Source organism: Hypomesus transpacificus, unplaced genomic scaffold (assembly GCF_021917145.1).
Source record: "Hypomesus transpacificus isolate Combined female unplaced genomic scaffold, fHypTra1 scaffold_42, whole genome shotgun sequence".
Taxonomy (NCBI): Eukaryota; Metazoa; Chordata; class Actinopteri; order Osmeriformes; family Osmeridae; genus Hypomesus; species Hypomesus transpacificus.
The window spans coordinates 1,176,679-1,191,125 of record NW_025813938.1 but is presented as its reverse complement, the minus strand read 5'-3'; the positions used below and the strand labels follow the sequence as shown (position 1 = coordinate 1,191,125).

At 47.1% G+C, this 14,447-nt stretch overlaps 1 protein-coding gene across 1 annotated transcript in view; it reads right to left on the bottom strand.

Annotated features, from left to right (window-relative positions):
- Positions 1-14,447, bottom strand: part of cfap299 (cilia and flagella associated protein 299) — a 59,570-nt gene that overhangs the window by 38,251 nt on the left and 6,872 nt on the right. Inside the window, exon 3 of the mRNA XM_047016791.1 lies at positions 3,899-3,989. Coding sequence (XP_046872747.1) covers positions 3,899-3,989 — 91 coding nt within the window. The remainder of the gene's footprint in view (positions 1-3,898; positions 3,990-14,447) is intronic.

Here is a 14,447-nt window from a genome sequence, read left to right as displayed (position 1 = left end):
ACTTTTCAGTCCGGCCCACAGCATCGGGGGAGTTTTCACGGTAGTTGGAGAAAAAGATGAATTGACAAAGATTCCAGAACTGGCATTAAAACTTGCGTGTCAAGAAATATTGTTATTTTAAAAATAGGAATAGACTGACGGACAAACTAGACACTCCAGCATATTCTTGTCCAGGGCTCGAAATTAACGTTGTCCCGTCGTCCCTGGGACGATAAAAAAGATGTCTGGGACAGTTCAACACAGACTAGATGTCTGGGACAGTTCAACACAGAGTAGATGTCTGGGACAGTTCAACACAGACTAGATGTCTGGGACAGTTCAACACAGACTAGATGTCTGGGACAGTTCAACACAGAGTAGATGTCTGGGACAGTTCAACACAGACTAGATGTCTGGGCAGTTCAACACAGACTAGATGTCTGGGACAGTTCAACACAGACAAGATGTCTGGGACAGTTCAACACAGACTAGATGTCTGGGACAGTTCAACACAGACTAGATGTCTGGGACAGTTCAACACAGACTAGATGTCTGGGACACTTCAACACAGACTAGATGTCTGGGACACTTCAACACAGACTAGATGTCTGGGACACTTCAACACAGACTTTGGTACAACTGCGGGACTATAGACCATAACAATATAACATTGACGACTGTATGGATTACTTAGTATTGCAAATAACCTACACCTATGTCAGAATGCAAAAACACAAGAATGTAGTTTTTTTTGGAACAGGTCAAGATCAGTTTGGGACGGTTCATTTTGCCCTTTGGGATGGTACTGGGACAGTGAGCCCCGTTCTTGTCATTCAAGGTGCCCTTCCCATCTCCCTTCCAAACCTTCGCAGCCACAATGCAGAATGACTGACAGAAGACTACATATTCGTCAACTATGAAGTAGTTTTTGTATTTGGTGTTGAGGAGGTCGGATACATGTCGGGGGGGGGGGGGAGGGAGGGTGTTCCTGAGACTCAGAGGGCTGAGTCCCTTCAGCCCGTCAGCGTGGCGAGGGGGCAGAGCAGGATATTGTTCCCCTCTGGGTGGTCTTACACCCAGCCTGATCACAGACTGGGGTTTCCACCTGGGGATCCCTTCGTCAGGGGGGGAGGTGGGGACCGATAGAGAGAGGAGGAAAAACACTGTTTTGTTTTGAATGAGCTACGGCTGGTTCAGTTTTTTAGATATCTCCAAACGTAGATTCAGGTTAAGACTGTGTTTGTGTTGAGAATTGTAGATCGCATTCACATTTTAGAAGCCAAACCAGCGTCCAAAAGCATGTTGTCTTCTCCTGCAAAGGCACACTGAGGTATCCAAGCCATTTAACAATTCATATTGGCTATAAAAAAAAAAGATTAAAAAAGATATATATATATATATATACACACATAGAGAAGATTACATCTACAAACAATTGGAGTAACAATTGGATGTAAAAAATTATATTAAAAAAAATAATAAAGAATTGTAACTCTAAAAATGTTTGTAGATGTAAACATGTATAAGACTAATAAATCTGAAGTAATATTACATCTACCCCCACTGGCAAAATCATAATAATGAGTGTGTCTGGGCCATAATAAAGCAACATGCTAAGCTGCAACGTCTGTAAATGTTGGCTTGAATACATTTAACTAACGTAAACATACCACCGAGGTCCAGCCTCGTCAAAGCGTATTAAGATTACCTGTTACTCAAACACTGTCCAAGAAAATAAGTATTAAGTGCTCAAACGTGGATTCGATTTTAAACAGATGAGGGGGGGGGGAAGGAGGAAAATAATAATTTTACCAGCAAAAAAAGTTCATCAGAGGAAGCACTTTAGCAGGGGAAGAGGGGGAGGGGAAGGATGATCATGTCAGCACAATATTGTTGGTGATAAACAACACTATTTTGTTTTGTAGCTTCGTGTCCCCTTTCTAAACACAGGAAGAGGTATATTAGACAGCACTTGATTCACACCTGTTTTTCCAGTCATCTCCAGAGGTTTCTGTGAAAGGAACAAGCTGGGACCAAGCCTTTCCATGAGCCTCAGTAACACAGGTTAGGAGGGAAAGCCACCAGAGGTGTTCTTCATCAGAGAAGCTTCCCCCTGAGTCAGATGCTCCTGTGTGTCTCTGTCTGGTCTAATGCTCCCAGACGCCAGATACAGCATGGGCAGACAAGCCCAGCCTTCCTCTCAGCTATCTATCTCCACCAATCCAGGAGTGATCCACCAGCCCATCCTCAGTAGCACCGCCGCCTCACATTTGAGCTCTCACAAGCGCTGGTGCAATAACTATGCTGGGCCAGGCCAGGGATTAGTTCGTGTGAAATGTAATGCTGGCAGTCATAATAAACAGTTAGCCTTGACATTAGAGGTTAACCCCTTCTTCAAAAGTCCCCTTTTCATCCCAGTTTCAATATAGAGAGAAAGCCCGCCCCCCAACCCCCTCCGCAAACCCCCCCACCCCCCCCAAAAAAAAACCTTAGTCCCCCCCACCACTGACCCCTCCTTATCCTACGCCACCAACCCAATTCTGAGTGATATATCTCTATATATTATTATCAATCACCACATACTCTAAAAAGGTCTACCAAGGATGGTCCTGCAACACAATATGATTATTCCAGTCTCTCAGGTCCTTGTTGACAATGCTTTGCAGAACCCGATTATCTCTGCATGGCGGCACGGGCGGAATTTCAGAAATGCCCTTTAGCTTCAGCTAGCACTGCAGACCAGGGCCTACGGCAAGCAGTCTGAGGATATGCGCTTCGCTGATGAATATCTTTTGTTTTCACTCGAGAGTTTATGTACGCAACCGCAAAAGAAAGCATGTGTGACAACCTAGGAAACCCTTAGGCGTTTGACAGTGTCTATTTGTTCAATATCTGGGCTCTTTTTTGTGTTAATGCATTACCACACAGGATTAATGCCTGAGCAGGAGGAGAGCGAGCGGTGTCAATAAACAGCGGGACAAGGTCCATGGGCGACAGAGGTGCTATGTAAACCCACTGCTGCAGATCTAAATAAATCTACTCCTACATACACAATTGCAAACACACATGTACAATTTTAAGCTGTTGTGAGGCCCCCCTGAGGAAGAGCTGATAAAACCAATGTTATAAAAACATCTCTGAAAGAGGGCAGAGTAGGCTGTATCGTGTAAGAATGACAAGACATGTGTGTGGTCACGAGAACACAAATATGAAGGGATGTAGCCATTAGTCGATTCATACACGGGACAAATAACAGAACTATAACTATTAGTAAAACCATAAAATACACGATGTCAAGGTTTGAAATGTAACATAGTGACGGTTTATGTTCTTGTCATGCTCTGCCTTTCCTGGGCTTCATCTGGAGGAGGCCCTATGTGGCTGGCTGGGGATGTACCAGAGAGCAGGGGGGGCAGGGGGCCCTATGTGGTTGGCTGGGTGGTGCAGCAGAGCAGGGGGGGCAGGGGGCCCTATGTGGCTGACTGGGTGGTGCAGCAGAGCAGGGGGGCTGGGGGCAGGGGGCCCTATGTGGTTGGCTGGGTGGTGCAGCAGAGCAGGGGGGGCTGGGGGCAGGGGGGGCACTATGTGGCTGACTGGGTGGTGCAGCAGAGCAGGGGGGGCTGGGGGCAGGGGGGGCACTATGTGGCTGACTGGGTGGTGCAGCAGAGCAGGGGGGGCAGGGGGGGCTGGGGGCCCTATGTGGCTGACTGGGTGGTGCAGCAGAGCAGGGGGGGCAGGGGGGGGCCTTTGTGGCTGACTGGGTGGTGCAGCAGAGCAGGGGGGGCTGGGCCGGCTTGAGGGGGCCATTTCCACTCAAACTGACAACAGAGGGCATTTTGTTCCGATCTTAATGGAATTGCAGAAATATTTGGGGGAATCCCATTATGTATCAATTGGAGTGCTGTAATAATGTACTCACAGTCATTAGCCCACTGCGGTTAGCCTCCTCACGCTGGGCCAATGCTTTCAGGAAGTTATCTTTCAGTTCCTTTCCTGCACTTGCCAGTGTCCTGGAAAAAACAACATTGAAATAGTTTGAAATGTTTCTCTTAACCCAAAATGGTTCATGGTGCCTTAAAGGTTCTTCACGGAGAATTTGCTACAATCATAGCCTGCTCCATTTCTCCAGCTATTTCTGATAATTAGGCTCCCACAACTTTGCATTTTGTGGAAACTTTCAGGTTCACAAATGTTGTATTTTCCATATCCTGGTAGGCCTCCACAGCCCTATGCAGTTAGAGCTTTACATTAATCAGTTAGCGTCAAATTATTGAAACGTACAGTAGGACAGCTACTGAGTACAAATCTGAATACAAACCCTTAATAGGAGCACGATCCTGCAATAGCAGTATAGATTAAGGCAGCAATAAATTGTGTTTACCAAATTCCATCTCAGCCATTATGTGTAAGCTTTTACATAATGCAGGTTTAAAATCAACAAGAGAAACTAAATTTAGGAGGTAATGGTTTGTTGTTAAAAAAATTATAAATTACACTCTCACACACAAATCAAATCAAATGTATTTGCATAGCCCTTTTTACACGCAAACATGTCACAGAGGGCTTCACATACGCCAATAGAACTGCCTCTCAACCAACCTAAACCATCAAGTGGCCACCTGCATTGATCTATCATCCGTTTTTTGAAAAATATTTTTCTTTTTTTCTTTAAAGAAAACATCACAGATACTGTCAGATATGTTCCCTGCATTTCGATAATTAATCACTTTGGTCGTTTAGAAAGGTGCCTGTGCACCTTTAATTATTTCAAGGATTAAATGATTTTGTATGTTATTATGATAGCTTTTAACACTTTAATTGTCTGGTTTCCATGGAAACTTTTTGGGCATATTACAGGAGTCTGCACACCTGACAAAACAGCGGCACTAACGCTTCAAACAGGGACCAGGTCCAGGGCCTTGTCAGTCATCTAACATTAACTGTGTGAACCTTTAATCAGTGAGCAGACTCATCCTCTAGTAACAGAAAACACAGTTTCTGCTGTAGTTTAGACAGTTTGAAGGTTGAAGGTTCAAATCCCACACTGTCCTTGGCATTGGATAGAAGCGTCTGCTAAATGAAAACGTTTCACAAAATTTATTGAACCTCACACTTCATATTTCGTGCAATCAGGTAACATCAGGCAGGGCAGTCAGTCAGGGGCAGTTCTACACAGGGGGCTACGGGGACCAGCCCCCCTGTAAAAATGTCCCTGGCCCCGCCTTTGGCCCCCCTGAGCTAACTGAATATATTTATATATATATATATATATTATTTTTTTTTTTAACGTACTTCTTCTTCTAGTAGTCATCATGAAACGAGGAAGGGACATTGCAGCCTTTTTTTCCCCAGTAAATAAACAAGTAAGAAAAACATCAACAAGGTATTGAGAGAGTAGGATTTTAATTTAAAGCAAAATTAAAGTATTTAATGTTTAAATATAATTTGTTTCCGTTTTTGTATGTGCCCCTCTAATTAAACACTGCCCCCCCCCAGTAAAATGTGTCTGGACCCGCCACTGCAGTCAGTGCTTTCAGACTGCAAGTATAGGAAACATACTTTAGAGACTAAATTCAGAGCTGAAACAAAGCCACAGGGTTGAGTGTTGCGTAGGTGGCTGCCCTAGACCTCACCATCAGGGAGCACTTGAATTCAGCAGACTGAATTCACCCCTCCTGTGGCTTCTGTTGGCATCAGCAGGCCTTCCCATGTGCATGTGGTCAGGAATCCTGATGCGAGCCCGCTTCATCTGTTCCTCTGTCAGGAGGAAACAGGAGAGAAGCTCATCTTTTCAACCCATCCTCCATTCGAATGTGGGTAGCGTCACCCTTTAAAGCAGCACATCAGTCACCTCTAAGGTTGTACACAGCATGACTTAAGTGTTTTTTGCACATTTTAAGACTTGTGTTTTTTGCACATTTTAAGACGTGGATTTTACTGGGGGAGGAAACCGACCCCCAAACAGGCAGTTCAGGAGTGATTTCATCTGACGGCCAGAACACTGTGTTCTTCCCTAAATGACTTCTGGCGTCAAAGTTAATGACTCCTGAAATGATGTCCCTTGGAAGCAAAAGACAGCAACTAAACTGATTAGAACCAGGCCAGGGGTGAGGAGACGTCTGCTTCAGACTCTGGGTCGGATCATCAACTGACTGCTCTAAACCATGCACGGTAAATTATTTAATTTCACTACTACTTTCAATATAAAAGCAAATGAAAGTCTCTTGGAGACAAACCTGAACGCAAAGGTATGCTTTCAAGGTGAAGTATGAGCATGGCTCCTCATTGTCTTGGTCCTACAGACAAACCCTGTGTCCTCTATAATAATACTGATCTGACACTTTACTGGTATAAAGTCAGAAGATTTGTTACACAAGTCCATCTTATAATCAGTAGATTCTATATTGTTTTTCAATCGAGGGGAGGGAGGGAATGATAAACCTTACATGGATATATGCAACAGGACTCCATGACCACAACACAGACAAATCCTTGTGACCATCCATGAACCGCACATGAGTAATTAATCACACAACAGGGGGATAATCAAAAGCATATTTCATTAAATGGATTTCAGATGGACTCCAGTGTGTGATGTGCAATCCTCCTGCCTCACTCTGTCAGAACCACAACGGAAGATGTTTAACAGCTTCAGGTCTCATGGACTGCATACGTGTGGAATCCACAACACCATCAGACAAGCCCAAGGAAATAACAGGAATGAGAATTACCAACGCAGCCTTAAACTACAAGATGTACCACATGTTTAAACCGGAAGGAGAGTGCTGTCTTGGTTTAATGTCTATTGGATCTGGGTGGATCTATTCAAAAAGGTTTTTGGCACACTATATCTGATTAAAGATATCCTCTTAAAGATATTACTGGTAAAGGCTCAAAACTGATATTTCAAAGTTTCAACCTGCATGCATGTTCTAAATTGCTAAGATCACCAAAGAGTGGAGCTATCAGTGTGGTAAAAGAAAGTGTCTGAAAGTGTTAGGTTTGAATCAACAGTGGGACACACAGGTGCTGTGTGTGGTCAGGGGACAGTCTCACAGTAAGGTAAAAACATCCTTTTGAGACTTTGAACGAAGTCTGTCAGCTTACTTTCTAAATTTGCTCCACAAAAACAATCTGGCTCCAGGAGAAAACACTGCACCGTGACAAGTTCGAGTTCAGAAATATCTCTTGCTGCTCTCGTTGTTTTAATGACACACATTCCAGTGGTCCGCTGCAATCCTCTGGACTGTTATAATACGTCCCAGGTCTCCCAGCAATCATCAGTGCATAAATAATGAGTGGTGGTGGGGCCCTGTGTCGTAAACCGACCTGACCCCGTCCAGATCAACACACAGGGACACCTGAAGCAGGGGGAGCCCAGCAGCACGGAGGCCGATTCCAGTTCACGGAGAACGAGGGAAAGAAAAACTATATATATATATAATTTTAAAATAGTTCCTATTCTGGTTCACCGGCCACATTTCCTTGTGCTGTGCTAGTGAGGGTGTAGGGGGCGGGGGGGGGGGGGGGGGGCTACAGCCGGTATAATGGCTCACTGAAGGGGCCTTCCACCCACAGGCCTCTACGCTCAGCCAACTCAACTCGTGCTAAGAAACGTCCTAGTTCCCGCTTCTTACTTCTCTTAAATTACAATAATAGAGAACAGGATCCGTGCTGCCCCCCCCCTCACCCCCACCCCCACCCCATCCCACCCCTTCCATGTTCAAATATACTAGAATTTGAAAAAGGAATGTAATTTATACTAGTCTTTGGCCCATGCCCCATCATGAAAGTCTTGGAGGAATCACATAGTGGTGAAAGTGCTGGGGCAGCACATATTTGGAGGCTGTAGGCTCACTCCATCTCCTGAGTGAGTGAAGGATTACTGCTGGGTGATAGGGGCCAAGGCCCCAAAGTAAACACAGGTGTTGAGGAGGGAAGAGACTGGGGTTACCCCATCCAGTAGCTAAAGCAACACACACTGTCACGCTTGGAGGGGGAATAATACCTCAGCAAATAATACTGAGAGGTGCATGTTTGAGTTTCCCTCCATGGACAAATCTCTTATCAAGCCTCATTGGAGAGGATTACCAAGCCTTCGGCTATTAGGAATTGGTTATTAGGAGTTAATGGCTGGCCGACAGGCTTGCTGTGATTTCCGAGGGGTTTTAAATTATTGCTTGTGAGGTGTCTCTTGTTTGTCTTAAACCTTGCGGTGCAGATGGGCCACAAATTTCAAGGAAAAATAAAAGGTAAAAGCACATTTGCATTTGGCTGGCCTCTGAACTGTCAAGGTTGTTCTGCCACAGTTGGCCCTTGTCATCTTATTAGGACCATGAGGGTGTTAATATACCCAAAGCGACCTAGTGAGTGACATGACATCACTACCCTAAAGAGGGAAGCTAGTAGCCTGGTCCTAACCAGACTCCATTGACAAGCGTTAACTTCCTTGAAGGCGGGTACTCTGTTGAAGTTTAAAACTATTGGATCTGCCCAGAGCCATTCTGGATCTGCCATAACCAATCGCTAGCGTTCGCCTTAGCCAACTCCTTCACCACTAACGGAGCTAGCTTGAAAATCAAACGAACCATGTGGGGATCAAAGGTTGTTCTTGCTCCGGCTTTAACTTCTGGATATTCGGCAGCGTTGCCACAACGGACGAATGGCTTCCCTCGCATCTTTCTCCGCCGCTGTAACGGAACTCCAACTCAAACAGCACACAACCTCAACGTCATCGTTCTCAGCCACTCCCTCTGTTCTCTGATTGGACAGGTAAAAAGTTTACCAGAAACATCTGACCAATATTCCGCAAGCCCAGACGCAGTACAGAAGCAAAATTAAAATTGAGCGGAAGTACGTAGGAGGGCAGAGCCAAGCTAGGAAGCTAGGGTCTGGAGACTGCATCATACTGAAGGTTACCAAGGTTACCCAGAACAGGGCAAACCCTAACCGGGCTGAGGCCTTAGGATAGTCGAAGGAGAGTGAAGTAGAAAACACCCAGAGTCACTCTGTAGCTGCCAGTGCAGGGGTAGGACAGCTGCCAGCTATGAGGAGCTGTCCACCAAGAATGTTTACAGGAATATAAACACTGCATTAGTGTGAAGAATGCTGGGCTACAGCCTGATCCAAGGACTCGTACCCTGGGCTGTCTGTCTTTCCGGGATCTTTCAAACTATTTATTTAGCAAACCGGTTCTGCATCTTTCATATGATACCCAACAGTCCGCAACCAAATGGCAGTTGTTTTGAATAGCACCTCCATAATGTAGTTTGGCCCAAATTGTTTCCCAGGGTGCACGTCTCCCATGAACATAAGCAAATGTTTGAATAAAAACTTATCGTGAAGTCACCTGATAAATCAGAGTGTGTGACAAATTGGATGTTATTCCTTGACCCAACTCCTCTCAATGGTGTTGACCATAAAAATAAAGGACTGCAAATTCAGCAAGCTTAACTGCTTAAACAAAAGCTTTTTATTGGAAATTCTGCCTTTGAGGTTAATGGAGAGGTTAGGGGTGAATAAACATTTGGTTGCCAACGCATAAATGTGTGTCTCTTGGAGGATTTATTACTTTTACAGGTTGAAGCTGGAGGGAAGAGTGTTTCAGGTTAGAAGCTGGAGGAAAGAGTGTTTCAGGTTAGAAGCTGGAGGGAAGAGTGTTTCAGGTTAGAAGCTGGAGGAAAGAGTGTTTCAAGTTAGAAGCTGGAGGAAAGAGTGTTTCAGGTTAGAAGCTGGAGGAAAGAGTGTTTCCAATTCTCTATTGTTTTCTTGAAATTTTGATTCAAGTGGATGAGCTGTATGACCAATGGAGGGCCAGGTTTGAAAGTTTGAAATGATTCCTTTTTAGCAACTTTATTGTAGAGACAGATCAGTGCTTTAAGCCCTTAGAGCTTTCCCTGGCCTGGCAGATGGGACCTTTCAATAATACAGTGATTTTTAAAAATCAACACATGCTGCACTAGGCATATTTTTCCTGAGAGTACATGGGGGGGAAAAAGAATCTTATGGAAAATATTATTTTGGGCTGGTGGACGTCAAGGGAAATTCCGCACAGCGTGACAATTTACTTTATTTTACGCTTTTTTGAAATCCTCTGTCACCTTTGATTACAATGAGCTGAATGGATCAGTTACACATGTGGCCCACATGATTCTACCTGATCTCCCTCCCTGCTCTCTGTGGTCACACTTGCTAATAGGAGGTTATACAGTCAGGCATGAATGTGTAAGAAAGATAAGTCCGTGTTCATGTTTCTGAATGTAAATCTACTGAATGGAGTGTCCACGCTGTCAGTAGCACCCAAAGAATCTTGTAACGTGACAACTAGTCAAGTCAAGTCTTATTTGTCAGGTGCACAGAACAACACAAGGTTAGACTGGGCACTGAAATTCTTAAGACAAGACAACGCAAGCACCTGACATAACATAACATATAAGTACACAGAACAAATTTACATCTATGCTGAGCTTAGGTAAGTGAACTTCCTAAATATACAGATAGTAATAAATAAACGACTATACTAACCCTAACACTAAAACTTCCTAAATTACAGATGACAATAAATAGTACGCTATACTAACCCTAATGCACAAAAAACCTGTTTCAACCCTATAACCTATCTAACCTAAGTGGAGTACAGTGCAATAGTGCAAATGTGCAGATCAGTGACTATGTCAATGACCAAACAGGAGCCTGGTGGCGAGGTACAGTGAGAAAGTAAACTAGAAACACTGGGTCTATTGTTCTAGCTGAGAAGGTGAGCTTTCTCTCACAAAAGGCAACTTCAATTCCATTCTGGATATATTTCTGTCCCCTGCAGTGCAGATTCACATCATCTGACTGAACAATCCCTGCCTCCATGTCCTGGGTTTTAAAGTGAAGTCTTGACTATTGCAATTTGCAGTCCCACCTTTTATCCCACACAGCTATTTACCCTTACAATCTAAGCCTACCTCACAAACTAAAGAACAATCGTTCGGCACCAAAATCCCACCATGTAGACCGCACATCTTATTGGACGGAGGCATCTCCACGCCAAAAAGGCCAAATCGTGAGAGCTTAGAGAGTTGTTTGCGGTGTTCTGAATCCATATCCAGCAGGTCAAGGGGGAGGCACTCTGCCCTAATGCATCCGGATCCTCTCTCCATCTCCCCCTCCTACTGGATCCAGGAGGTAGGGACTGGGCCTGTGTGTTGGTGGTCCTTGGCTTGGTTCCACGGGAGCGAGGGGAGGGAGGGGGGGCGATGCACCGGGGAAGAAGCTGCTCCACGTCCTACCCTACAGGTCGCTGTAGAAGCCATCACACACATCCGCCGTTTACGGGATGCCCTGACTACAAAGCGGGATGATGACAGCGCTAGTAGTAGCTTTATGGCACGGGCTGTATAATGTGAAAACCACTTCCACCCCTGCACCCTGGCGGACAGGGAGGGAGAGGGAGGGAGGGAGGGGGAGGAGGTTCGATCGCAAGTAATCAAACATCAGAGGCCAGGCAGCCTGAGGGGGGGAAGGATGTGAGGGATAAAGCTGAACACGTCCCCAACCTCTGTGACTCACTAACTGCTGTAACAGCTCGTAATAAAAACAGGGAACGCCAGTATAGGACAGGAGCCCCACCTCTCCTCCCTCCTCCCCCACCTCTCCTCCCTCCTCCCCCACTCCCTTCCACCTCCCCCACCTCTCTTCCCTCCTCCCCCACCTCTCCTCCCCCACTCCCTTCCACCTCTCCTCCCTCCTCCCCCCCTCCCTCCCACCTCCCCCACCTCTCCTCCGTCCTCCCCTCTCCTCCGTCCTCCCCCCTCCCCACCTCTCCTCCCCACTCCCCCACCTCTCCTCCCTCCTCCCCCCCTCCCTCCCACCTCCCCCACCTCTCCTGCCTCCTCCCCCACCTCTCCTCCTCCACTCCCTTACACCTCCCCCACCTCTCCTCCCTCCTCCACTCCACTCCCCTCCACCTCCCTCCTCCCTTCCACCTCTCCTCCCTCCTGCCCAACTCCCTCCCTCCTCCCCCCTCCACCTCCCTCCTCCCTTCCACCTCTCCTCCCTCCTGCCCCACTCCCTCCCTCCTCCCCCGCTTCCCTCCTCCTGCCTCCTCCCCCACTACCCTCCACCTCCCCCGCTTCCCTCACTCCCCTCCACCTCCCTCACTCCCCTCCACCTCCCTCACTAGCCTCCTCCCCCACCTCCCTCACTTTCCTCCTCCCCCACCTCCTTCACTCCCCTCCACCTCCCTCCTCCCCCACTCCCCTCCACCGCCCTCACTTCCCTCCTCCCTCCCCCACCTCTCCTCCGTCCTCCCCCCTCCCCCACCTCTCCTCCCTCCTCCCCCATTCCTTCCACCTCTCCTCCCTCCTCCCCACTCCCCCACCTCTCCTCCCTCCTCCCTTCCACCTCCCCCACCTCTCCTCCCTCCTCCCCCCCTCCCTCCCACCTCCCCCACCTCTCCTGCCTCCTCCCCCACCTCTCCTCCTCCACTCCCTTCCACCTCCCCCACCTCTCCTCCCTCCTCCACTCCACTCCCCTCCACCTCCCCCACTCCCCTCCACCTCCCTCCTCCCTTCCACCTCTCCTCCCTCCTGCCCCACTCCCTCCCTCCTCCCCCATTTCCCTCCTCCTGCCTCCTCCCCCACTACCCTCCACCTCCCCCGCTTCCCTCACTCCCCTCCACCTCCCTCACTCCCCTCCACCTCCCTCACTAGCCTCCTCCCCCACCTCCCTCACTTTCCTCCTCCCCCACCTCCTTCACTCCCCTCCACCTCCCTCCTCCCCCACTCCCCTCCCCCACTCCCCTCCACCTCCCTCACTTCCCTCCTCCCTCCTCCCTCCTCCCTCCCCCCCTCCACCTCCCCCACTCCCCTCCTCCTCCCTCCCCCCCGCTCTTCCCTCTTCTCCTCCTCCCCCTCTCCCCTCCTCCTAGCTCCTCTCCTGCCCCCTCTCCTCTCCTCCTGCCTCCTCCCCCTCTCCTGTCCCTCCACCCCCCTCCTGGATAGGCAGAGTGCTGCTTACAGGACCGAGGGCATCTGAGGAGGAAGCAGCGGCAGAGAACAACAAGCAAACAGATGTTTCCGTTAAAAGAAGAAAGCAGACACCATCCAGAGAGCCTGGTCTCGCTTGCCCTCTGAGCGCCCGTTCACCACTTTAAAGGGAAGTGGGCTACACAACTTCAACTAAGACAAATGCTCTAATTCGCCATGTTGTTCTTAACATTAGATGGCGTAATGAGTGACAAGAGAATAGTAAACACTTGATTTCTGTTCCTTCTCTGTCCATTACCAGTCGACCACAGGCTCATTAGATGGGCTGGTAAAAGCCATCGCAAGAGAGATGCGGACGTTTAAATAATTGCAATTTAAGAAACCAAACTAGGATTTGGTGGCACCACAAGCACGTGTGTCACTTTGAATCAAAAGCGTGATTCATTTGGCTCCCTGAGCAAGTCCTTTTACAAGAAATCAATTATAGGATAAGCAAACCCATCCAAATGACTGACTTGATGAAACTGCTAAATGCTTCAAGATGTGTTTTTTTCGCGAACAATGGTGCAGCTACTGTAGAAAGAGTTTCATTTGAAGTACATGTGAGTACAGTAGGTCTATACTAGTTGTACCATAAAAAACAAGCAAAGAAAAAATGGGTCACATCCATTGATAAAATAAAATCTTTAAGAATAGCTACAGTAACAAGTAATTTATTTTTAAAAACTTAGAGAAGTTGAAGTAGACAAGTGATTACAAACAGGCTATAGCCAACTGGACTCTTCATAAACTCAGTTAACTTGTTCTAAGGCTTGAGGAAGGCAGAAGTGTTCTCCTCTGCATTGTGTTATCTTCGGGTCATTCTGACCCATCAGTCATTGTGACCCACCGTCATATTGCGACAACTTTACCGCATACAAAAACAAATTGAAGCATTTTCTTTAACCGTTGGGCTGTCTCAGACCCCCCACATAGCGAAGGTTAAAAGAAAATTATTTTTATTTGTTTTTGTATTGGGTAAAATTGGGTAAACACAACAAATTGTTTGTTATGAACCTTTGGGTCATGTGACCCGAAGGCAGCACAAGGGTTAAGAAAACGGTGCATGGTGAATGTCATTAGTGTGTGGGTTTTTATTACCCATCTTTGCGTCCACATAATCGCTCACACACGAATACTGTGGATGTTCACAGGGAGGTCTATTCTCTTCATGCTGGCTGGAGACACAGAGATCACAGTCATGCTTGGCTTGATGCAACCATGAATAAAAGAGCGAAGGGCAAGACAAAGATGTCTATCTTCAAAGGATTTTGTTTTGTCAGCCATCAAAGTAGGACCCCTTTCCAGCCCTCAGAACTGCAGCAGGCTGGCCTTGTAGCAGTAGAAAATCCAAACACCAGCCTTGTAGCAGTAGAACCTCCACACACCAGCCCTGTAGCAGTAGAACCACCACACACCAGCCCTGTAGCAGTAGAACCACCACACACCAGCCCT